We start from the raw sequence: 26,933 nt of genomic DNA, 5'->3' as shown, positions 1-26,933 counted from the left end.
AAGACTTTTACCATGCTAAGAGAAGCTAACAGTTAATATAGTATCTATCTAATAAAGAGCAGTGTTTCAAGAGAAAAGACTATGCAAATGGTGAAATGTGGCTGTAATGAAACATACAAATGCATTTTGGATGTCAAGTAAAATGAAAACTAGAAGTAGAAGGGAAGTAGAAAAGAAATAGACAAGTAGAAACATTTTCTTAAACAGTACAGAGTCATTCTGCATTTTTATTATCGGCAAAAACAAACCACACCACATTACATTTTAAAAAGAAGAAAGCTTATTGTGGATGTACAGAACAAAACTGCAACTGAATAACATTTTTGTATCATAATAATAATAATAATAATAATAATAATAATAATAATAAAGGTATAAAAAAGGAAAGTGTTTACTTTGTTAAATAAAAACCTTTAGGCCAAGAAAATGTTCCCCTCAACATGCTACTTTAAAAACACATGCAAACATAGAGCTTTCTATATATGGACACTTTCAAAATACTCTCCACATGAAATCCCATAAATAATAAAATATCTGCCACTTGCCCCTGAAGTATTTCTTGACAGAAAATCCTATAGAGTACCTTGATATGAATCTCAGTAGCCCGTAATGTCTCCATCTTCATGGTTTTCCTCCAAATTCACCGAGCCAGAAAAACTCACCATTGCTAGCTTAGAGTGATGACACGTATCCAACCCAGTTCAGACAGAGAAATAGAAGATGCAACTCTGGAGCATCCACTCCATCAGTCAAGAGAGACAGACTTCTTGCAGACACATTTCTCAGTCACCAGTCAACAGTGAAAACGCCTTTTATAACTTAACCAAAGTCTGGGAAGAACATCAAAAACAGCACCATTTTTTAAAATTTCCTGGATTATCTCCAACGTGACGTCACGTTGTCTCAACACAAAAGGTTTTACAAAGTCATACATGGTAGCTATGTCAAAAAAGTTTTGTTTTTTTTTAATTTTTGCTTGATTATAGGTCTATAATATACTCTTCATCAATACCTTGTCTCTGTTGTTAGCATGCAAGAGGGTGCTTTGCAAGTGTTATGTTAAACTAAAACATTGCCCTGCTTTTGTCTTTGGCAGCTGTGGGTTTATACTTTATATCAAACTGCAGGTTTTAGTCTGCACCTTCCTTTTTTATACGATTAATTATTCCAAAATGAAACTGGGCACAACCCTGTAAGGGATTCGTGATTGTACCAGAGATTTTTCAGTGTGTTGCTGAAGGGAAATTTACTAGCAACAAAACAAATCCACCTCTTAAACCTGCTTATATTCAGTTGTAACACAGTTTTCCTGCAACATGAAAAGAATTACTAAAACTTCTGAGCCCACCCAAAGATATCTCTGTAGTAGGAGCTGCGGCAGACTAATGCCTCCATGATGTTTGACATTTTAGGATCCCAGTTTTGGCACACCTTCTGTCGGCAAGTTAAAGTGTCAAGTCCTCCGGGGTTCTTATGCCACTGTTCTTACGCTTTCAAGTCGTCAGTAGTTTAAGTTCAGTGCTGAGTAAAAAGTGGACTGATCCTGAATGTCCTTAAAGGCAACATCAACCGCTATTACAGAGACAAGTTAGCAGAATTAAGTGAACCGGGTGTAAAAACGACTACAGTGTTTGGGTGCTGAGCTTGAATCTAAACTACCAACTGATATGTATTCCAATAAGGGAGATCATGAACATGTACAATGACGAGCAAAAGGCTGCCAATCATACAGGTTTTTGTAGTCTCATACAGAGAGCTGCAACACCCATCATGCCTTGCTGTGGTGAAAAGTATACTAGGAGACTGGGTAACAAAAAAAGGAAAAAAGAAAATCTTGATATGATTTTAGCACTGCTTGATAAAACGTTCCCACTCTTTCCAGAGTTTACACATCACAAAAGACGACGGGATTAATGTATTAATGTGTTGTGCTTTTAAATGAACTTGACACAAGACCACAGAGCTCCCTTACATTTGCAAGCAATAATGGAGTAGGGATAAAGAGGGTGACAAGAACTCAAACTCTCGAAGACCACATTTCAATCACGTGAACAAGAAATGGCAACATACAGTACTTTAGAAAAAAGACGCAACAGCAAAAAACCTCCGTAAAAATAGGACAAGAAAAAAAAAGATCAAGAAGCACTGTGTTTAAATAGTGCTACAGCTAATTTCACACCTACTGCAACTATTTTTACCACCTCTTTTAAAGTTTTTGTTGGCGTTTTATTCTGTATGGCTGTTTGGTTTGTAGGAGTGGTTTAAAAAGCTTACATGGCTCTGACACATGAAGTTAGGTGGTGTTTGTATTAAAGCACAGTTGCAGTTCTGGCACATTCCAGATATTGTGACTATTTAAACATTTTGGCTCTGCTTTACTTATGTACCTTTCAACAGTCAAATATTATAATACACCTTGTTATTGTGATCGTGAAAAGAATGACTAGTGCTATATGCATGGATTATACAGCAGATGTTTGCAGAACAGTTACTGATGTTTTGATAAATTATTCTGTTTAATGACAGTCCATGTATGGCGGGCTAAGTAGGAGATGACGGAGTTTATGGCTGATTGATGGTTGAGCCATTATAGGCCCTTCTTGGTTGGAGCGCTAAGTTTTCTCATTCCCCTTATCCTTGCGAGGAGCTCACGGACAAAGTTCTGTAGGGAGAAGAGGAAAAAATGATTTAAACACACACACACACACACACACACACACACACACACACACACACACACACACACACAAATCGAGCTTAAGCAATTATCAAATGAGATTTGCATCAGAAGGCCATAATTCAAATCTATAACATTTCTTTAGTTTCTGTTTGATTTTGCAGGCTGAATCCTTTGTCTAATGGCTTAATAAATATACAACTGACAGAAAACAGGTTATACACACAACCATATTTACTCTGCCGAATGACCTAATAACACAGTTCCTAAAGATACAATTAAAAATTGTAACAGGTAATTGCAAAGTTATTTGTTATGTGTAAACACAACAGTGATTCATTCCTTGAATTGGTGCTTTTTTTATGCTTAGATGATTCATAGGTCTGTGTTCAGCAAAAGCAAACCAAAAACATTCCTCTGAAAATAGTCAGGTATAATGACTGGACTAAAAATAAGTGAAAAAGCAACAGGAAAACTTTGAAAGACCTTCAGAAAGCCTGAAGTACTGTTGTTCAAGACCACTTTAATTACAAGGAAATCTGGTTTATTGGCACCGAAACATAAAAAATGAGTGGTGGCTAGAGTCTTAAGCGTAGTACTGTAGGAAAGGAAAAAAAGAATTTGTACCAAACAGAAAACAAACACTGGCCAACCCCAGTCATATGGGTATTGCTTTTTAAGTCACAAAAAAGAAATGCCAGTTTATGAGGCAATAAGTCAGAAAAGGATGGAAGAAAAAGATTCCTCATCTTGATCTAATGGCTCTATAAAAGTCTGCGATGGTGTGACTCGGATCGAGAATGTGCTGAAATATAAACCTCACAATTGTAACAGAGGTGACACTTATCGTGCCCTAATTACTGATACCTCCCTCCTCTTGTCACTCTCTTCTTTTCCTCCTCCTTGATCTAGAGGTCTCATCTATCCTTCACCATTTGTAACAGCTTCTTTCATCCCCTGTCATTCTCTCACCAACAGTGCTCTCTTTCTTTTACTTTCATCCTTTCTTCATCATTTGCTTCCAATTGTCACAATTCACCTTCTCTCTCCATTGCCTCTGCTTTTCACTGTCCTTAGTCCATGTCATCTATGTGGGATTGTGTTCAAAATGGCATCTGGGCTACTCCAGACTCGAGGGATTACAATCTGTGTGTGTGTGTGTGCGCGCGTGTGCGAGTACGGATGTGTAGGAGTGACACGTATCAGCAGCTGTCAACCTGGCTGAACGTTGCTGTTATCTCAGATGCCAGTGACCTTGACATTTTTTCAACAGGCTGACCTAATGCCACGCACAAACACATGCAAACAGTCACAGATGACAGATGGGCAGTCCATGTTGGGCAACATGGCCGTATGTAGAGGTAATGTGATTGTTCTGCACCACCTTTAATCACCAAAATAGCTTAACCCTAACTCCCCCAACCCAGATACTTGAAAGCTTACCCGCACACACCCATTCGCACACTCAAAAACAAGCGCCAGTGTGAACAAAGTTAAATTGTGTGTGCTTGTATGTGTTCTGTGTAGCTTATGGGCCCATCTAACACTTGTTTCATTCAGGTCAGGGTGACAGTAGCATGAAAATGTGACTTTACAAATTCAATACTGCATGTGCGGATCAATAATTTCAGGTCACTGATCTCAAGCAGTGGACATGGAAAAGAGAGCTTCACCGGAAGACTTACCTCTGTTGGTTTGTAGCAGTCTATTAATGATTCCTGTGTAGAAATTGGTAAAGGAAAAACAGAGAGTTGTTTAGGGACATTTCCCAGCACTGTCTGTGTTGGGTTGGTTGGTTAGCTTTTGTTGATATGGAAAACTGCGGTAATGTATTCAGACAACATAAAGACTGATGATTATGTATGTTTGACATCAGTCTGTCTTTGAGGACAGGTCCACCATACAGTAGAGCCAACAGAAACAGGATACCATACAAAGCAGTCACATGGAAAATTTGACTTTAAGGTGAGTGTTTCCATTATGGAACAACTAGGGTGAACTCAGGTAACCTGGGACAATTTCTGGTTAATCACTTTGGACACTAAGAAAAAAAAAACCCTGTGTATGACATTTAACTGTGTTCAGCTGCTTTTTTTTTGGTATTGGATTGGTATAATAGAATTTTACTGTTTTGAAATTTGGGCTGTCCCATAGTTTTGACATTGTTCAGGTAAAATGGGCCGACTGACTGCCAAAAAATGGGCCAGTCATATATATATATATATATATATATATATATATATATATATATATATATATATATATATAGCCTCCCTCGAAAACATCCTTTCTATCACATTTCTGTTACTTTCTGATCCTCTTTGCTTCTCTTTGTTCATTTCTCTTGTCTACATTGAAACATTGTCTACAATGACTAGTCTGACATTCTTCAGTGTCAGACTAGTGATAACTAGTTTGACGCCAATATCTATTACTTCAATATCAACACACCTCTTTTACCCTCTAACGTATACATGTACAACTGTGTTCATGTGTACATGTTAGTGTATATTTGTATGTATTTATAGCTAAGATATATACAATATATACCATAGATGAGATGCATGAACCATGAATGTCCCATTTTACCTGATAACCCCACTTACCTTATTTCGCCTTATTTCATCTCCTATATGAGATTACAATGTATTTTCTGAGGACTTACAAATTCAGCCCAAAAAACATACCTGCAGTTTGCTGGCTCTCTCGTCATCACTGTTGACCTCCAGCAGGTCATCGATATCTATCTCTACCTCGGGCATCTCCTCCTCCTGGAACACAAAGACACTCTGGTTTACTGAGCAGCTCAAGCAGAGGAACTTGTGGAAGACGAGCACATAAATATGTGAAGGAGTAAATAAGGAATTAAAACGGAAAACAAGAATATTATACACTTATTATACACAGTTTATACAAACAGTGTGTCTGAGCCTCTGAACTTCAAGCTGCAAACAAGCTGAGCATATTTAGCATTTAGCTTTTTGGAACAGGCATCATATGGAAATGTCATTTTACTGTGGGTTGGTCCATTTAGTGGTTAAAGGCTGTTTTCAGCTCAGTGCCACTTCAAAGGTCCGCTGTTTCACTGGTTCATTTTATTTACCCACGGACGGCGCAGGGAGGATCAAACTGTTCCTCCCAGCTACCGCATGATGTATCATCCAAATTCTTCCTTTTGGGTTTTGAAGCCAAAGTGTCCATGTATATACAAGCAGTGGCCTTTATCAACAGCCATATTAATTGCAACAATCTGTGACTATACCACTCCACCATCCCTAGAATATATACAATTTCCATTTCAGATTATTCCCTATAATTTACATCTAATGCCAACGCTCATGTAGGTCACTGCACTCTTTTGCACAGGAAAGACTTTGTGTCTTAAATCGGTAATTAGTGTTTTCTCTTCCATTTACCAAATCTATGATCTTTCTCTAGCATCAACAAAGACACTGTTGATACTGGATTAATATTTTGGGCATTTGCACATTAATTAAAAATAAATAAATAAATACATAAATAAAAGACTAAGAATCTTTATCTACTACATGTTCATTAAAATATACATCCAATCACCTTCTATCAACTGCCAAGTGTTAACTTTTTGTCACTTATATGGAAACTCAACACCCAAATCTCCATGGCTTTCAGATTTCAAGATTTTGCCAACCCTTACCTACTGAACTATTTGTATGTTAATAATTTATTTCTTTGTAAATTAAGTCTTTACCGGCCATAAAATTTAAGAGACAGCTATATGATGAACTTATAGGATATCAGTGCTCTTTTTTTTTTTTTTTACCACTTTATTGAACAGTCTTGGTGAAGGTTCACTGAAAACATCTTTATTTTCTTTTGTACTATATTACTGTACTACACATCACACTGGAAGGCTATAATGCTATGATACATTCACATGAGCCTGGCTCAGGCTCTATTATCAAACCCATGGTTTTAAGTGAATGTGACTTGCAGCCTTAATGCCTTTCTCATCTAATGCATACTAAACAACATTCCTTAGTAGTCCTCCATAAAAATTGTAGGATGATATCTATCATTATTTTTGCAGTAAACTAAAATTAATAAAAGCGACTAGTTCTTTAGTTGCACGTGTGTTTGTGTAAGCCTCCCAGAGGACTCTTGTGTAAGGTGAAGCCTCGAGCATGCACTGGTATTTAGACACAGGGACAGGAGGATGGAAGGATGGCTTGATTTTAGCTCTCAGCATTAAAGCTCAGTCACTGCTCAGTTTTGCGTGGGTGTTTCGATATGCACAGAATGAAATTAGATTACAGTTATACCTTTGAAAGTAGCCTGCAAGACAAAATGTACATTCCAAGAGACAAATGTGCTGCAATATGCACACATTTGACTACTGATGAACTAGTGCAAATGTATTGCGTGTTCTTGTTTTAGTTAGGCAACATATACACAAACATCCCATCATAGCACCCATTTACACAGTCAAAAAAAATTCTACCACATCTTAAACAGGCTTGATCATATTTCATCTATATTTCATCTCAAACACACTTGACATTCACACACACACGTAGACACACACACAAACACAAGGCTACCCCACCTCGATCCTTACTCCTGACAGGCATTTACACAACCTGCATTTTAAGCACCTCTTTCTCTGAAACGTCTTAGCGTGAGGGTCTCGCTCTGAAATCCTCACTCGTTGAGGAAACTGAGAAGAAAGGTAGCAAAGCCGGGAAAGGGTCAGAATATGTCAAAGCCTGCCACCTATTAGCATATGAGTGTGTATGTGGTGGAACCACAGAACAGAGGTTGTGTAAAAAATGCTAATCATCAGAGGAGATGAGCTTTTTCAGACTGCGGAGTGGAAGGATAAATTGATTTAGATGAAGAGGGAAAAAAAAGTGAGAAAATTGAGTTAATGTGAGGTGGTGAAATGATGGTAATGTTATTGTGTGTGTTGTCCTGCTAAGCACAAGCACTGATGTTTGCTTGAAACCTCAAGATCAGAATACTTATTTGTGTAAAATGATTATTTCCTAAATCTGCAATGCAGCATTCTTAGCTAGAGTGGAAGTAACTGACTGGTGAAATTCACACGATTTGGTTTGGTAATCAAATATTTCTTTAAAACTGATTATTGAATGTTCTCTTAGGAAACTTTAAAAACATTGTTGAAGTTTGAACTCACCTCTCCTGATGAGGGCACTCCTAAAAAGCAAAAACTGCTCATTGGAAAAACAAAAAAGTAATGGTTGTCTAGTGATAATTTTTCTGCAGTAGACTAAATGGTCACATCACTCTCATTCGCTCATTGTCTAATTCTTCATAACTGCACTTAATTGTTATTGCACGAGTCTCCTGGTGCACGAGTCAGCCTGTCTTCAAACAATGGCAGCTTGCGTCAGACTCACTGCAATCTCTCCCAGACAGATTTGCAAATAACCAGTCTTATTTAGAAATGCAGAGAGATTTGAGGAATCAGTTGGAGTCAGGCTGCAACCGGCTGCAAAGTAACGCATATGTTGTGTTAATTGTGTGGAATTTCCCCAGCTGTGGTGTACATGTGCATGTCCAAACTAAATTATTTTTATCCCCAGTAGGGATAAAGCTGCAAGGAAACTGACATCCTGATCCAGAATAAATACCTTTGAGCAACAGATTTGTGATTTTTGCTGAGTTACCACAGTTAGTTGGCGTATTGTCACAAACAAATTCTCATGTAATTGCCCTTTTGACCCCAAATGATACCAGACTGATTCCATCTTATTGCTGTTTTATCACCATCTTGGTGAACCAAAGTTGCCTTGAAGACAGAAACTCTCTGCATGTGGTGGCAGGGTTGGCCCCCACCTTTCAAACAACCACTTCAAAAGGCAACAAGATTTCAAAATCACTGCACAAAGTTGCAATAATTTTACTAGTACCAAAATCTCCAACCACTGTTTTCCTTAACTGCACCATTATTGAGGCCCAAACCGGCAAACCCGGCAGCATCAGGGTGCCAGAATTCCAGGAATCGCACCCATGTTCCCACAGATTTAGCAGCTGTATTAAGGGGAACCACATGATATTAGCCAGCTGATTTCAAAGATGAGATTACAGCGATGTTATATTACAGTGATTTATTTATAAATCTTAAAAAGAGAAATTAAGTATTTACAATATAAGCATATAAGAGAGGTCAAACCGTTCAGTGCCAGGCTTCCTCTACATTTTGCATTTTTTTTTAAAGCTGAAAATAGGTGACAAAAAACTCTGCTCAGCTGGTCCTTAAGGAAATCTTAGACTGTTCAATATAAAAATATTCTTGCTGTTGTCTCTAAAAATTTTAGACAAAGGCTGGGTTTCATAGCCTTAGTGGAGACAAAACCTAAAAGTTCAAATCATCAAACATGCCTCCTTCCTTGGAAGGTCATGTTGTTTACACCTCACAGCAGCTACCTGCAAATTCAGACGTGTGAGTGGAGTGCAGAGATCATGGCCTCGGTCAGTGTCGATGAGTTTGTGTACTGTGATTTGCTGGTTTAACCTAATAATAAACATGAAAGCATGAATTCGAATGAGTAACAATGTGAAAGTGAAAACGTGTCAGGATCATAAATTTAGCAGACTGACCTACTTCTTAAGATGTTTGAGGGCAAAGGACAAGTCTGTCTGCCTGCCTGTGTGCCAAGCTATCAATCACTCGCTTCACCCTGAATGCTCCGTGTGGGTTTGTGTGTGTGTCCCTGAATATTCCACTTGTCAGCAGGCACTCCGTCACCCCCTGTCACTGTGATTGGTGATGACTAAAAACACGGCCTGCTCGCCAGGCGTGACTGCAGGCTATCGCCAACAAAATCCCGGCTCCTACAAACGCGCACATGCACCCACGCCGGTTTTTGCTACCATCAATCTTCTACAGGGAATCACTCACCACTGGGCTTCGCATTACAGTCCCTAAGTGTATTAAACACACTGTGTAGATGGTGAGAATGGAAAAAGCACGCTCTCACACCTAACACACACATTGAAGATGTTGTCCTGCTAGATGATCGCGAGCCTAAAATGGCTAAGGTCACACCTGCTGCTACCGGGAATATAATTTTCCATTTAACCAGCATACAAAATGACAAAAGGCACAATGGCAGAGAGTGACAGGCAGCCACAAAACAAACAGAAATGTGAAAAAATGGTAAGTGCTGTGAAACTGTGAACGCCTGTTTATGCACAAGAGGCCTAGATTCAGCATTTTTCACAGATGACGGCTGGTTTTTGTTTGCATATGCAGAAGGGAGATATAAAGATAACTAGAAAAAGAGAGCGAGAGTTTGTGCGAAGAGGATGGTGTGCGCAAAAACAGATAACAAGGAGCAGTGTTTGTTGTAATGAAGGCAACTCTGTGAAGACGACGTGTGAGAGCCAGCAGGCAAAACAGAGGCCGAGAGAGAAGCGGAGAGCAACACTGCCAGCCTGTGTGTGTTTGCTGCGTGCAGAGATGCAGACGAAGTGAGGCATGCATGTCTGCCAGACTCATATTCACCGACAGCTAAACAGCCAGCAGCGTTTTCAGTCTGCTTCATCCGCAATGAGGTGAATCAAAGCTAATGTAAGCGGCCCAACCCCGTGACTCAACGCAAACTCTATTCAGACTACTCAAACGTTTTCTGCGAACAAAGAGTTAAACTCTGTTACGGGCGATCGCTTCACTCAGCCAAGTGATTCATAATTATTCCTATTCATGGCCCACTTTTATGAACTAGATCTACCAGTTACATTGGACAGAAGCAAATCCTACTTGAAGACATAATTAACGAGTCACATGAAACTGCGATCGAATGTTGTTTCACTTTAGAAATATTCTGTTTGAGGAGTAGCACATGACCTTTCGTGAGTTTTTCAGCTGAGCCAGGTAATGTCTCAGTAAGGTTGCTTTCAGTTCATCCAAGAAACAACACATGATCTGCCACGACTCTGCAATAAAGCAAAAGGAAGACATGTTAATGTATCCTGGTGTGATTCAGCAGACCACTCTTGCAGGATATGCATATCCTCCTGGTCAGTTTGATTTGACTTTCTGTTCGGTCCTGTTATCACAGATTGACAGTGTGGTTCAGCTGCCTCATTAAACACTTCAGTCAAGTCTTTATGTGTAGTGGCAACTGATAATGGATAACAGCTGAGAGTATTTTCAAGCATAGGCTTCTCTGAAATGGAAATATTCTAAGGTAAAACAACAGAGTCAAACTCACAGACGATGAGCACTCAAAGATATTTACACAGCCAGCAGCAAACACGCTCACAGAGGAACTTAGCAGCTGGAGTGCAAGATCTGCTACCCCTTGGGCCACATGAAACCTCACGTTGCAGGTCTGGATCTTTATGCTTATTTTTATGGCTTCCTGCTTGCTAGCTTAAATTCAAGTGTGGCGTTATGATAAAATGGTGCCACTGATTATTATAGTGCTGTTGCATCATCGCAAAAAGACACTTTACCTGGAGGATCATAATCCTCAGTGTGCATGTGTGTGTAAAAGAAAGAGAGAGAGACATAGATCTGCTGCAGTACAAAGAGCTCAACAACGTTCAGTCTCCACCCTCAGTGGGTAACACGTGCAAAAAAGGTGGCTGACATTGACTGATCCCTCTCATGTGTTAGCCGATATTAACCACACAAACACGGGCTCAACTGGATTGAAAGAGGAGTTATGTAGTAAATAAGATAATACCACCGCCTCTTCTTTAATCACTGCTCTGTATGCATGTGATGCAGTGCTTATAACAGAGACTGACAGGAAGAGCTGGTGGGAAAGGAAGAACGTAGGAAGAGTTTTAATCGTGCAGAGATGCTAAAACCTTCACCCTGTATTGTAAACAAGGAGACATGTCTAAAGAGAAGAACAGAGAAGAAGAATAAGCAAACGTTAGACCAGTGAAATAACAAATGCACTTGTTTGTTTCATTGGTATGAGTATCATTTCTTTCTTGATGATGTCATTACATTGTTTTATTGTTGTCTGACCCAGAGAATGCGGATGGAAATTAGCTTGCCTCTAAATCTGGTACAGTACATCTCTTCTCTTAGGAGACTAATGGCTTTGTAAATTTTCCCTGACAAATAAAAAGAAAATACAAATACAAACACAAGGAATGTAGGCCTGTGTTAAATTAGCAACCACGCAGAGATGAAAGAAAGGGGGGAAAAGGCAGGAAAAATGTGAAAAGAAACAAAAGAGACCATGTACGAGACTGCTAATTACAATATATAAGAGCCGATAATAAGATACAGGGAGATGGGGAGCGCACAGATAAGTGGGTCACTTGTGATGATGATGCAGAATGCAAGGAAGAGGAGGATTGCGCAACACTAAAACCTCACAGCTCAGCTTTCTTCCTCTCTTTGCTGCCGAGCGCTGTCACATCAAAGCGAGCAAGAGCTCAAGGTGGGATGAATTCATCTTCAGAGACCGCGTTAAACCTAGTAAGAGACACTACAGTGTGACAAAGAATGCAAAGAATCACAGGGCAGGGATAGGACAGGAAACATAAGGAAAACAGGGACGGGAGAGAAGTAAAACAACTAAATACAAGGATTTTCTTTCAATGCATGGGGAAAGCAAAAAGTTACTTGGAACAGTAACCAATAAAGGCCGGCTTCTCCTCCGTTCCTGCATCCCTCGCTTCCTAACTCACCCCCACCTCCCAGCACCTTCTTCTTGCCCTCCAGCGATGCAATTTGCTGAAACCATACAGCATAGATTATGTGACTTCGCTGGGTGAAGTTAGCTACTGCAGCAAAAGCTCTTTCCCACGCTGATTCAGCTGTACTCCGGAGGACACAGTATATCAGAGAGGAGAACTGTCAGAGAAATAAGCTTGTGGGGAGGAATTATACTCAAAGGAACTTTTCAGTTAAAAATAACAGATGATCGTGCATACTAAATTTAAGAATCTCGTTGTGATGTAAATGTCCTAATCATTCTCCCCCTGATGTTTCTCCACTTTGGTGTTGTAGTAGCTTTTATCTCCATGGCCAAAACTTGATGTTGAAGCCATGTCCTTGCCCTGTTATGCTGAGTCTCCTCTGATTTCTTTTTTTCTGTGTCATAAATGGTCTCTCCCTTTGAGTTTCCACATATCACTCTCTATCAATTAATACATCAATACCTTTGCAGTTTGGAAGAACTAGTCCCCCACCCATAGTCTTTAAGGTAATTGCTCTAATTTTGTATTCTCTGTAGCTGCATCATGCCATATGATTCTATGATTTACACTGGAGTTATATACACTTTTATATATATATATATACTACTGGCTTTAGCCAGGTGGGCATTGCTTTTTCTCAAACAATCTCAAAATTCTGTCGTGGATGCAAATTTTGGTGACCTTTACGTTAGGCACGGGCAATGAACAAATACAAATGGACAACGTAACATTGCATTGCATGTCATGAAGATGAACATAATACATAGGAAAACCAGGAGAATTTGTATTTCTAATAAATCTTTTTTAATATATATACATATAGATGTTAATAATCACTATAAGTGTGACTACGTTTGTAGAAAGTTTCATTCAGATTGGCTCAACTGTTGAGGAGGAGATGAAGTACATGCAGACATATATACATGCATACATGAATAGGTTGGTACCATGACTGGTAACACCACTGTTTGTGACATTGCTACATTTTGCTCTAACTTTGCAAACAAAGCCTGATGGATAACTTTGCCATGGACCATTCTCCACATTTCTCAAACTCTCACCAATATTTTTTATCAGTTGAGAAATTAGCCTTACAAATCGGCAGTTTTGTTGGTTTGTTTGGGCTTTTTCTAAATGTTTGCAAGTCATGTGACTGATATACTGAGGTAGCTTCATCAATGAGGATCTTTTGCTAAATTATTATTTTTTTAATGACACCAAAGAGACAAATCTGGAAACTCGTTACGCTGCCAGTGTTAGGTCAAATACATCATATTTGAAGTTATCCCCCCTCTTGGACTGTAATCATTACCTATGTGTTTGAGGTCATGGAATATGGTTGGCGTATGAGTACATTAGGCTGATAAAGCACAATTAAAAATAAATAAATAAATAAAACCATGTTAGGATTTAGTATTCTCAAATGCTTGTTGCTCTTTTAATGCCAAATGGGCCATTTGAATCACTTATAAGTGAAAGCCAGAGACATTAAAATACCCGGTGACAGGGAGAAAGAGGCGACATTTAACCTCAGCTTTCCATACCAACCTGTGCTTATATAAGAGTTTAAGATCCTTTCCAGAGGCTATGCACTTAAGGTTAATAACTACCTATGCCTTGAATCCTCCTTTAGAGATGTAGGTGCTTATCCATCTACATGGCTGATACATAGATAATCTCCATTATAGCTCAAAAGATAACATCATCTGCAAAAGACAGGGATACCAGCATGATGTCATCACTAAAGTCTAGGTGTTCCCAAACATCAGAGGTAGTTACACAGAAAAAAATATATACTTTTAATGTTTTGTCAAGAGCCTTTAGGTCTTCTACCTTGCACAGTCTCTTCTTCAATAGCCCAAAATACTTACAGCATCAGCTGACACACAAGCCTTTTTACCCTATTGCTATACAAAATCAAAATACTTAACATCACCCTTCCTCCCCTTTGCTTTAAATCCTGATTTTAAAAAAGAGAGTAAAAATTACAGTAGACTGTCAAGCATGAAAATGCCAGTGCCGGTTTTGTGACTTTATTTCACAGTTTTGTGATCCTGCACAGGATTTATTTTACTGTATTTATCAGGCAGACAGTTTCTTCCTGAGGCTAATGGGTCAACAGCTGGGACCCATTTGGACCTTTGCCCTGAGTGTAAATGAGCACTTTCAGTCATTCTGGATGTAAAACATCATGAGCACCAGGGGCAGAAGCAGCCATGTTGCATATTGGCCAGCTATTTGGGGAGTATAATAACATAGGGTTAAGAACTGATAAAAATAATACACCCTCTTTGTTCTAATTTTCTTTCATCTCTAGTGCTTGTTTTTCAGTTGCATTAACTGCTTTCAAATGTGCAATGTCATGCAGCACATGCAAAGGTAGACAAGCCACACGCCCATATATGAGCACACGCCCATGACTTTGAGAGTCAAAACAACAGTCTTCCTTTTCTGCATATTTCCTTTTCTCAGACACGTGCGAATGACGACGGTATTTTGCATCTTCTCACTGTGCCAACCAGATAAACTGAGTCAGTGTTTACATATAGCCAGATTATGAATTGATTTGGCCTGCTTACAAAGAAACCACTGATTAACTGGATCATCTTGGGATGGGAGGAGATGTCATAGGAAGACAAGAACATCAGTGTGCGCGTGTGACAAGTCAACGCCTTTTCTTTTCATGGTCTCAGCAGCTTTCCGTTTCCCCATTGCTGGTTGCACATTTTGCAGCTGGTTCTCCTTAGTCTCTTCTTTTAATGATCATCTTTGATCAGTGTTTGGGTTCAAAGCTCAAGCTTAGTAAAATGGAAATTACACCACTACTAAACTAGGACTGAGATGCCTTGTATTTGTCATTTTTCTTCTTGTACCACTACATGTTGGGATTCAATGGCTACATTTGTAAGCAGTCTAATTCAAGTTAATAACCTGAAGACATTTAGCCTCTTTTCCACTAGTATCTACTTGGCTCTACTCGACTGGGGTTTTCCATTAGGTGGTAGTACCTGGTACCAGGTACTTTTTTAGTACCTACTCAGTTGGGGGTTCCAAACGAGCTGAAAATGTGATGTCAATAGACTGCATGCCAATCATCGTCAGGGAGTGACATCACTGGATGAGTCATGAAAGCAACTCAACTCTGAAACCCAGCAACTAGGAAATAGCTACATATACACCAACACTGAGGTCCAGTGATACGGTGCAGATGTTTACCATCAGTTTAGCAGCAGATACACCATCGCCTGATGTCCTCCATTGTTGTTTTGTGTTTGTGTCGCATACAAACGACATCACAAGACAGGAAGCGCTGCTGTATAAAACCCACCCACAATAAGGTGGTAGTCAATCGTTGTGGAAAACAACTGAAATGAGTATGGAGTAGAGTCGTGTCGAGCCCAGAAGGTGCAAGTGGAAAAGAGGCATTTGTCATTTCCAGATCTCTTTATTTTCACCTTGTCCACATTTATTCTTCATATGTGTATGTGTACACATATTTAATATCTGAAGTTATGATGTTGGTGGTTTCACTACTAAGGTCTTGAACAGATGTTTTGCTAGGAAAGGCAACCTCTAGGTACCGTGAGGACAGAGTTGAGGAAAGATGTGGAAAACATGCAAGCAGACCAAAAAAAAAAATGGGATAAACCTGATTATAGGTCCTGAAGCAACAAAGCAGCCCTAGACCATCACACTACCACCACCATGTTTCACTGTTGGTATGATGTTGTTTTCATGAATTGCTGTGTTAGTTTTACAGCAGATGTAACAGGACTCCAACCTTCCAAACAGCTTAACTTTTGTCTCATCAGTCCACAGAATATTTTCCCAAAACTCTTTGGGATCATCAAGATGTTTTTGTTTTTGGCAAATGTGAGACTAGCCTTTGGGTTCTTTTTGGTCATTAGTGATTTTTGTCTTGGAACTCTCCCAGTCTCTTTCTTATTGTTAAATCATGAACTTTAACCTCAACGGAGGCGAGTGAAGCCTGCAGTTCTTTAAATGTCCTTCTGGGTTCTTTTGTGACCTCTTGGATGAGTCATCACTGTGCTCTTAGAGTAATTTGATAGGCCAGCCACTCCCATGAAGGTTAATCAAATTCAAAGTTTTCTCCATTTGTGCTCACTGTGATTCCTTGGAGTTCTAAAGCCTTAGAAATGGCTTTGTAATCCTGTCCAGACTGACAGATATCAATGATTTTGTTTCTCAGAGATCTCTTAGCCTCCTTCACTTTGTCAGACAGGTTCTATTTAAGTGATTACTTGATTCAACAGGTCTGCCAGTAATCAGGCCTGGGTATGGCTACTCAAACTGAACTTAACTTTCAAAAAAATGTGGTTAATCACAGTAAATTCATGCTTTGGTAAGCTTGGATAACTTGTTGTCCCTTAACAAATGATATCAGACAGATTAGTGTTAAGGTGTTCGTACTATACAAATACTATACAAATATAGATAAAATGCATGATAAACTTTCTTGGCTTCCTCCATCCATCCATTCGCTTCTGCTTATCCTTTTCAGGGTCACGGGGGGTGCTGGAGCCTATCCCAGCTGTCATAGGGCAAAAGGCGGGGTACACCCTGGACAGGTCGCCAGTCTGTCGCAGGGCTAACACATAGGGACAGACAACCATTCACACTCACATTCACTCGCACATTCACACCTAGTGGCAATTTGGATTATCCAATTAACCTATCCCCACAAGCTTGGCTTCCTGTGCAAGCTAAATTATACTATGGCTTGCTTGTATTTATAAAGAAAGCAATACTGTTTAACACACCACATTTTCTTTCTGCTCAATTGCAGTATCCAGATGAAAAACATAATCATAATACACGATTTTCAACAAACCGCAATTTAGTAATTCCTCGAGTTAAAAGCAACTTAAAAACTCTGTTATATTTAGAGCATCTTTCAAGTGGAATAATTCTATTTATAATTTCAAAAATAGCTTAAAAGCCTATTCAAACAGCTTTGAATTATTGCAAATATTGTAAGAGGGCAATGTCATTTGTAATGGAAATTTGTGTATTTTGTCTCAGTGTTATTGATATTTATATGTTCATATTTTCACAACTGTGAAACCTCACTGTGGATGTAATAGCCAAATTATGCAGATATTTTGCATTCACTTTATTGTGTAGCATTTTATTTGATTGTATTTGATGGTTTGGGATTAGCAACCGCTGTTGTGGAAGCTAATGGGGTTCCTTATAAATAAACAAATAAACAAATATCATCAATTAAAAATGAAACTTTGTTTTTACTCTGGTTATCTTTGTCTAATCCCAAACTTTGTGTGATGATCTGAAACATGTAAGTGTGAATAATAAGAAAGCAATCAGGAAGAGGGCAAATATATTTTCACAGCCCTGGGCAGGGTGAAGCCAGTGCTGGTTGTTCGACCTGGTAACAACAGGTGAAGACTGCTTGCTTTTTCTCCTCTTTTCCTGTTAGCTTTTTCTGTTTGCTTGTCAATCACATCTTCCCTGGGTTAGGTCACAATATACTTCAGCTGTATTACGTAGTGGCACGTATAAACTTTTACCATAGTACAGATGTATCAGTCCCACCTTTCAACTTGTAGACATGTGTGATTAGGATCAATAGGAGACTTAAGAGACAGATGGTAGAATAAGTCCTGGTGAGAAAAATAACAGAAATGAGGAGGCGGAGGAAAACAAAAAAGCAGATGGGGTCAGACTGCACCAGAAGTTGACATGAGAGTGAGAAATTACACCAGGATGGAAACTATAGAGGGAGAGAAAAAAAAAAAAAAAGCAATAAAACCTTCATGCTGAGTTTTGCTTTTGAAAAAGACATTTGATACCTTTCTGCAGCCACTGTGTTTATAACTGTTTCAACAGCTGGTGTTTAGCTGCTTGCTAAAAGGCCTTCTTGTCAACACCTCTGATTTGTTTAGCAGCGCATGCATGTGTCTGCAGGTGGTATGCGAAATGCGCCAGCACGTGGTTGGACACAGACCCCATCGGTTTCTATTTTTGCCCGTGTAATTTGAATGGAAGATAAGTAAACACAACAGCGACCTTCCTCGCCAGATCCATAAACACATCAGGGTCACTCAGTAAAACAATTATCCAATTTACCGGTGAAATCTCCTACCAAGTGGGTCTGCCAGTCTTGGCAGTAATGATTTACTAAATGGGGGTCATTCTGGATTCAGGTTTGTCCCCTTTTTCCTCCTTCTTAGACCCACCTTCTTGTATAATCTCGACCTTTCACAGATTTTAAAAAGCACATTTGATTGGTGTGAAACAGACCCAGAGGTTGTAGCAAAGATCACCAGTTTTCAGAATAATGAGGCAGTGCAGCCCAGCCAGCATCCTGCCATCAATCAGAGTGAGACCTGTTCGATTGATCACTGAGGGGAATCACATCCATCAACTGCTGTGGGTGGTGAATTCACATTTTCACAGGCTTGCAAAACAGAAAATAAAAGACCCACAATGTTAAACTAGTGCCGGTAACTGTTTGTGTATACATGCAGTATATCCAGTAACTTCAGTGGTAACATAATGCTCCTGTCTTTGTATATGCCGATATGCGTGTTCACCCTCTGCATGGTATTGCTAAACCTATTGAACGCCACTAATGACTTGGCTTGAATTGCACTCCTTACTTCTCCTCAGCAGCTACCACACGAGGCTTGCACGATATAGTATATGACTGTTCCTGCTTCCCAATGTGGGGGGAAACACACACAGATACACACATGCACAAAAGGCAAACGAGAAATGTTATAGAGAAGGTCACAGGAGAAGCAGAGGGAGGAGGGGATAATGATGCAGATGGAGAGAGATAATGATGTTCTTTTTTTCTGCCAGGAAGTTGATGCTAGGGGGACAGAATCCAGATTCCACTGTCCACTACCAAAGCACACAAAGGCCGCCTGGGGACCCTCCTACGCAAAACAGTGTAGAAATTAAACAACCGCTGTTATTGTGGTGATGAGAAAAGGAGCAGGAGATAGAAACATTAGTATTATCCAGAACAAAAATGCTTCTTCCTCAAGTGTCCGTGCTCCATTTCGTCTGTACACTGACCTGTGAGTGTATGTGTGTGTGTCCTGATGCTTATCAATGCATGGAAAGTACCCCCGACTGCTCAGCCATGGATATTATGGCCCCGAAAAGCCCACACGGCCTTATTCACACCCATGGACGCAGACATAAACACACACAAGGCCTCAGGGCCAAGTGTTGTATGCTGGCAGTGTCTGTGCCTGTGCACATGAATGAGCTTCATTGAGTGGGGCTCTATTAAAGCTGAGCCACGGAAAAGTAGGGCATTACAGTGTCTTTCTCCCCTTATTCTACAGCATACGCCCCCCGAAGAACACACACATTGAGCTTGGTACGCAAGCCAACAACATATTTACTGCTCTAGCAATCTGTTTGTCTCGGTTATTCTCTTCTTCTCTTACACACCAAATAAAGGCCTAAAGCTTCTCCTCATTCATCGATTGCTCTCAGGTGCTCTCAGACAGACGGTCTCGTCACTGTGCTGACAAACTCTGCCTTTTAATCACCTCGGCGTTAATCTGCAGTCCAACAGCGTCTACTCAAGTCTCTGACTGTGGGAGAGGCTACGGCATCACACAGTTAATCGAATCTCAATCATGACTTTGGCGTCCTGCAAATAAACCCGCACAAGCCAATCACAGCTGTTCCCTGCACCACGGAGCTTGACGTTTCTTTGACAAGTCTGGTCGAGTACTATGTTAGAGGACAGAAATACAACAGAATTGGAATATTTGGCACAGCAGAGGCTGAATCCCTCAAAGCAGCTTATCATCTGCTGTTGGAAATATTTTGGATTTTGGGCAAGTGATGTAAACCAAGGAGCAATAAAAGAGTGCTGCAGAGTTGCTGCTCCTAAATCCCAACTGCACTTTGCTCAACATGGATGAGGCTGTGTGACGGTCAAATGCTGCTTGGTTGACAGGTGGGCCGGAACAGGGAAGGAAGCAACAGCAGAACCACCAGAAATGCATGAAACAGCATGAAAATAACACACAGTGACTACAGTGGAGACTGTTCACTGTTTTTAACACTCGGTTTCAGCTGTTTGAATGTTACATATAATGTTATATTTGCCCTTCTGGCTGATGGACCAATAACAGCACCAGCAAGAGCGGCCAACACACCAGCCACACCACATGCCCCCTTCAGGAAGATTGTGGTTCAACTGCTGTTGAACCACAATCTTCCCTTAAGTTATTCGACTGGGTGAAAAGACGCCACCATCTGCAGTGTAATTAATGCATGAAGGCCAAGAGAAACAATGCAAAGTGAATCTAATAAGCACTGTGAGAAACGAGGGTTTCAGGAAAGTGGTCAAGTTACTGGACAAAACACATGTTATTTCCTATGCAAAACATTGCCAGGGAGCTATAGAGGGGTCTCAAAGCTGTCTTTGTTTTGAGTTTTATTAACATCTATTATGTAGAGGCACCGAATAGAATGAAAGACTTTATATTTTGCTTAATACAAATGCACTTACCAGAGGTGAATAAACACTGTATTTGTCTGCAAAGATGCTTTAGTTAACAGGAAGCAGTGCCATGTTGACTGGATTTTGTTTTAGGTTATTTGTGTTTTGCTTATTTTTTGACTTCTAAGAGATGCACTCACTTTAGGTGGGTGAGGAGGGCTAATTTGGATGCATTTGTGCATTTGCAGGAATGTCACACAAAATGGATATGAAAGCAGGGTTATGTTTTCACAACTTTGTAATAAAAAAATTTTTGTCGCTAGCATAAATGAATAATTTTGACTAAAAACTGAATATTGATTAAAAAACAAACAAACCTATGATTATCATTTACGTAATAATGGTGCAGCCCTAGGAGAGGTTGTGGGTTAAGTGTTTCATAGTGTGAACTTACATGTTAGCAGTTCCATTAACACTTCAAGCTTTAATACTTTTACACATATAAAGTAATATAACAGTGAGTGATTTCTTTGGGCACTACAATGAGCCTATAATATAGTCAAGGCTTTCACTATATTAAGAGCTGCAGTGGGAGCACTTAGGACCTCAGCTTTCTAGCGCCTCTCCCTCTTTGGGTCATCCCCTCCTGCTTTTTTTCTCTCTGCTTTTTCTCCTCCCTGTCCTTTGAACACCAAAATGAACAGAGGCAACGTGTCCCGGGAGAGCAGAGGGGAATCCATCTCTGACAGAACTCACCTTCTGTTATCCTCTCACCCAAAGAGGAGGCATAGAGGGAGAGAGGGAGGGGTGGAAAAAGACAGAGGCTTAGGGAATAAATATATATATGAGATGAAGCCAAAAAGGCAAATTTGATATTTTGATATCTTGTTCATTTTAAGATTAAAGGTTGGTTTCAACATAAGAGAAAATATTCGCCTGTCTCCTTAGAAGTCCGGTAATACTCTCCTGTCAGCCACTACCGGAGTAACTTATACAGAGAGACTGGAAAAGAGTGAAAACTAGGGGCAGCTGTGACTCGGGAGGTAGAGGATCGTCTTCCAATCGGAAGGTCGGTGGTTCACCTGCCGGCTAGGCTGTGTGCGTGATTGGCTGAATGAAGATTTTATAAAAGGTGCTTTGAGTGCTCAGTTAGAGTAGAAAAGTACTGCTCAGTTTACCATTTAGCTTTCAACAAGCCAGCTCCTCTCCATATCAGAATTTGGCATCCTGCATGGCTAAATGTATATCTGGTTTATTTAATCAATATAAAATCAAAGTTGCAATATTATTACAGCACAAGTTTCCCATGAATGCTTACATTTTCATTTTATTGCTTAAACAAAGGATGTCTTTATATGTTCACTCCTGGAGGTGCTGGTAGCTGGATCTTAGACATGCTAGAGGATCATCAGTACTTAGTTCAATTCTGATGAGACGGCAAGGTTTTCCATGACACACATTTTCTCCCTTTACTGTTTTCTAAACAATTTGTCTTCCAGCTACTAAGCAAGCACTGTGGCAACAGTTACAGGGAACAAGTGAAATTCTCACCAAAAACATAATCCTATTTGTTCTGAGTTCACCTTTCTTCCAGTCCATTACAATTCAGTATCACCACATTACCACACCGCCTACACAAACTTGCACACGCATACCCACACCTCTGTGATGATTGCTAGTATCAGGTTTTCTCATGAAACCGATATAGTGGCTGACCTTTCAGCTTGACCAGCACGCTCAAATCAGTAGCCTCCACTTCGATTTATCATCCGTGCACACACAAACACAAAATACACACCTTGGTCTATCTTGGGCCCTGCTCTTGAGGTGTTAACAGGCATGAAGGGGGTGTGTGTGACTTCATGCTTACAGTCATTTGAGCAAACATCAGCAGCAAAGCCATAAGAGCCTGAATGAAATGAACATGAATGCGCATAAACACAAAAAACTATTTAAGCCCAGATTTTCCTCAATGATTAATTATTTGAATATATAAACCTTGGATTTCATCTATTTCAGTTCCACCTTATGCAAAATAACTGCTTCATCTTTATGAGGGAAAAGAATATTTTTTTCAGTGTTGTGTGAAAGAAAGCATTGAACAATGCAGCAGAGTGATACTGTGTCAAAATAATGGAGAATATTGATGTGTTGGTTTCATTTCATTATCAGGCCCGTGTCTTTCTAACACTAGTCAACAACACCGATCTCATTCCAGCATCCAGTGTGACATCAGACTGGCAACAACACCAGTGAGCCAGGGGATTACCATGTGATATTATCCCATTTGCCGTGTGAAAGACATGACATGAGGAGGTGTAAGGCTGCTGGGAATATCTTTGCTGAAATCTACACTGCAGGGACTCTGTCATTAAACTGAAGTCGACCAAAAGCAGTGTTTTCTTAGAAAAGTGTTGAATTCTTTCTGTCTGGAAATCACGAGAGCTTGCGTACGTGCTTGATCTACTGTGTTTTCCTGTTTATCTAAATATCCATTTGCATGAAGCAAATCACAGTCCAAAATACAGATCGGTGCTGGGCCAGTGCACTCCAGCCGTCGTCAAACATCAAATACTCCAGTCACCTCTGTGTAGATCAAGCACACCTGCTGATGACAGTCCGACACACAGCCAAAGAGCTCGGATGGCTTTGAAATTGAAACTAGTCTGCTCTCAGGCAGACTCTGAGAAAGCCAGGGATGAACCAAAGCAGAACCATAAAAAACAGAAAGCTTGCAAACAAAATGACAGCTATATAAATCATACTAAGGTACTTCTATGTGCAGAAGGCATGCATGAGGTCTATATGCATTAAATGTGGGAAAGAAATAGCAGAAGAACAAACTACTGAAAAAGACATTATGACATTCAGCATCCTGCTGTAATTTTAACAAAAGTTTCCTTTCTGCATATTCACACACATACTGCTCTCAGATTTACTGTTAGAGTCAACATTCTGCATTCATTAACAACCACATGTGCATCTACAACTGCAGACATGAGACATACTCATGTCCCCACACCTGTACCTTATGTTTAAATAAAATTCAGCTCCTCTGTGTTGCCTGATTCATGCACATGTGCATACATGCTCGCAGACCCCTATTTAGTCTCTGATTGGCTGAGTCTGTGGCGACAGGCATACTGTAAGGCTGTATGTGTGTGCATAGTTGTGGAGACCTTCAGCTTGAAGGTGTGGGGGAATCAGAGTCAGAGGAGCTGATTGGCTGTTAACGAAAGTCACGGTATCAGCTCGTCCTTAACCCACTGCCCTTCTTATTTCCCCCATCCCCCAGGCCTGGCTCTGTTCACTTGGACATGACTTATAGATCGGCTCTCTTTCTGCACCCCTTTCGTCCCCCACAACGAGTATTGTGGCAGAAATTTGCCACAATACTGGTTTCCAGCGCGTGCTGTCTGCGCACGCAGCTCGCGGAGAAAACTACCATCACATCATGAGCCTGTGAGGTTTGGCTCTCGAGGATGGAGAGGTAAATGCACGTGAGGTGGATGGATGCCTGTTACATGGGCTGATCTCACAGCGGCGTGTGAGGATGAGGTTACTTGTTCGACACACACTGAATAATGAGACAAAGCGCGTCTCGGTCGTTCATGGCCAACGCGGCTGGTGCGTAAAAAGCGCAAACGTGCGGTTTCTCTCTCGCCGGTCTCTCAGCCTCGTGGAGTCAGCCATCCCCCTTTCTCTTTAACAAGGGAGAAAATTACACGGGACATGACACATGAGTACCACACAGCTTTGTATCTCCAAGCCAGCTGGTATGAGTGCGGCAGAGCACAGAGAGACACCGGCTAAAATATTTGGGGTCAGATGAAACATGGACGTACTTTATTCAGGTGCCATTCTTGTAAACGCAGTGAACCATCTAAAGTGATAGAGTAGTCCGGCTGCTGCAGTTCTGCCTAATCAACACTGAAACTGAACATAAAAAGCAAAGTCGACCAAACAGGAGAAATGTATAAAGCGGTTTCGATTAATCGCCTTTGAAGGCGACAAAAAGATAAGATTTAAAAACACAACCTCTCAAAGAACAACAAAGCAGCTATGCAGGGCCACTTTTTTTCATCCAGGGCTGTTCATTGTCCAGCCGTCTCGGTGACAAGAGCGCACAACCGTGTGCGGCTTTGGAGTTTCTTTCGACTTACCTCACAGTCATACAACACGCTGAGCTGCTCGATGATCCACTCCTCCAGGACAAGTCTTTTCCGCAGCTCTTTCCTGTCGTACTTCACGGTCACTTTGCCCTGCTTCTTCTGGACCGTGTCTTCCCCATTGATGGGTCCGGACCCCACGCAGCCCACTCCGGGCGCACCTTGGAAGAAAACGCGGCTGCCGGCGGTGGGCAAAGGGGCACTGGTTTCGGTGCTGGCGGCCGACATAGCGAGATGTGCAGGAGTGTTATTAAAGAAATGTGTGGATGGAAGGGGAGGACTGCGGTGCCGAGTGGGGACTGCGTGCTGCACGGCAGACGGGAGAATGGTGAGGAGCTTTTAAACAGCTGCTATTTAAAGCGCAGCGCCGGAGACAGGCGAGAAGGCGGAGCGAACACTGCAAGAAGTGAGAGGCTCTCAAACCAAAATATAAAGGTTGGTGACTGTAATCTAACTGGTCATCCTGCTGTTGGTAAAATTGCAGACAAATGCGTAAAAATGTACCATTAGTTGGTTAAAAATGAATAAATAAATAGGCTTAAAAGATTCAAATTAGATGAATGAATGTATTCATTTTTGCAGCGTACAAAGCGAAGCCCCTCAGTGGTGCTTCATCTTCGCAGATGCAGATACTGAGGGTCTTTCCTCAGCGTTGCTGATATTTCTCAAATATATTTTTCCAATTTCTAAAGTAGGGTTTGTAAAATTTTGTGGAATATAGAAGTAGGGAAGTCGTCTGAATATTTTCCAACTCAGTACAATTCTGAACTCTTTTGCGCCACCTGTCGGACATAATAATAACCTAACTTGTATTTTAATACATTTATTTAAAATAAATTTCTCCCTTCTTGTGTCGAAAGTGATTGTTTCTATGTGTGTGTGTGTTTTATATATATTTTTCTTATATTGGCAAATAGAGTGTAATGGACAGGATTTATGAGGGCGTTATAAATAAACTAAAGAAATGGCCTATCTTGCAAGCGTGTGCCTTATTGTGCCCACGTTATAACCAGTCTTGTCATTTAAAATATATTTGCAGAACTGTTATGTTGTATTTGTTACCATTTCTGCTTCCCCCTTTGCCCGATCTCTAATTAAAAACGCATTTTTATTGTAAATGAGACGTTTTAGCTGGATTAATAAAGGATATAGTTCCTTTCTGGCTCCGAAATGACTCGATATCATTCACGAGAGATGTTTTTGACCTACATTTTTAGATTATAGGCCAACAAGTCAATTATAACTCTATTAATTTTCACTTTTCGGTACAACTAGCTAGCTTTAAAGTGCCCAAGTGTATTTTTTGCTCCTTTACATGTTTGCTGAACTGCTTCATAGGGTAAAAACCTTTTTATTAATTAGATGCTGACTCTATTGTTCAAATCAAATCTATACTTTATGTTTTCCATTTGGCTTCCCTGGATTGATAAGTTTGAAAATAAAAGCATTCAACATTGTGAGTGTCAAAATGCATCATGTAAGTGTAGAAATATTTCTGTTGTGGGAAAACAGGATAAAATGACTGTGTTTGGGGCTTGATGATGAATCTGATCTAAAATGAACTCGTGAATGTCAGAAGAAGATACAAGCTTGAGTGTAATACTCTGGTAAAACTTCATAATGGGGGTAATTACTGTATACATCTTGGATGTTATCTACACTCAGAATATCTTTTAGTATATTCTTTGGGAACTTGGTTTGGTCTTGGAATAAGCAGTCTATTACAGATATCAATGACATGTGTTGGTGAAACACTCTCTGTACCTGCAGTTTGGTTTTTCCAAAAATGTAACAAACAAAACAAGGACACACATATTGATCGCTGATGTCAACTCCACTGTGTAAGGTTCTTCCACATGTTCCACAAAAACAAATAAATAAATTAGGCGAGGGAAAAGATCTACTTACTTTTTCTGTTCTCCAGCCTCAGTAACTTTCACACAGTAACATCTACTGTAAT

The 26,933-nt window shown here is 40.2% G+C and overlaps 1 protein-coding gene across 1 annotated transcript; it reads right to left on the bottom strand.

Annotated features, from left to right (window-relative positions):
- Window positions 1–339: 339 nt before the first annotated feature.
- ppp1r14c (protein phosphatase 1, regulatory (inhibitor) subunit 14C) lies at window positions 340–25,400 on the bottom strand. The gene is made up of 4 exons (XM_082504693.1): window positions 24,968–25,400; window positions 5,365–5,448; window positions 4,363–4,395; window positions 340–2,662 (listed from the first exon to the last, which is right to left on the bottom strand). The coding sequence occupies exons 1-4, from the start codon at window positions 25,199–25,201 to the stop codon at window positions 2,588–2,590; spliced, it is 426 nt and encodes a 141-aa protein (XP_082360819.1). The 5' UTR covers window positions 25,202–25,400; the 3' UTR covers window positions 340–2,587.
- Window positions 25,401–26,933: the final 1,533 nt, after the last annotated feature.

Source organism: Aulonocara stuartgranti, assembly GCF_965226115.1.
Source record: "Aulonocara stuartgranti genome assembly, chromosome: 15".
Lineage (NCBI taxonomy): Eukaryota > Metazoa > Chordata > Actinopteri > Cichliformes > Cichlidae > Aulonocara > Aulonocara stuartgranti.
This window is presented reverse-complemented; position numbering and strand designations above follow the sequence as displayed.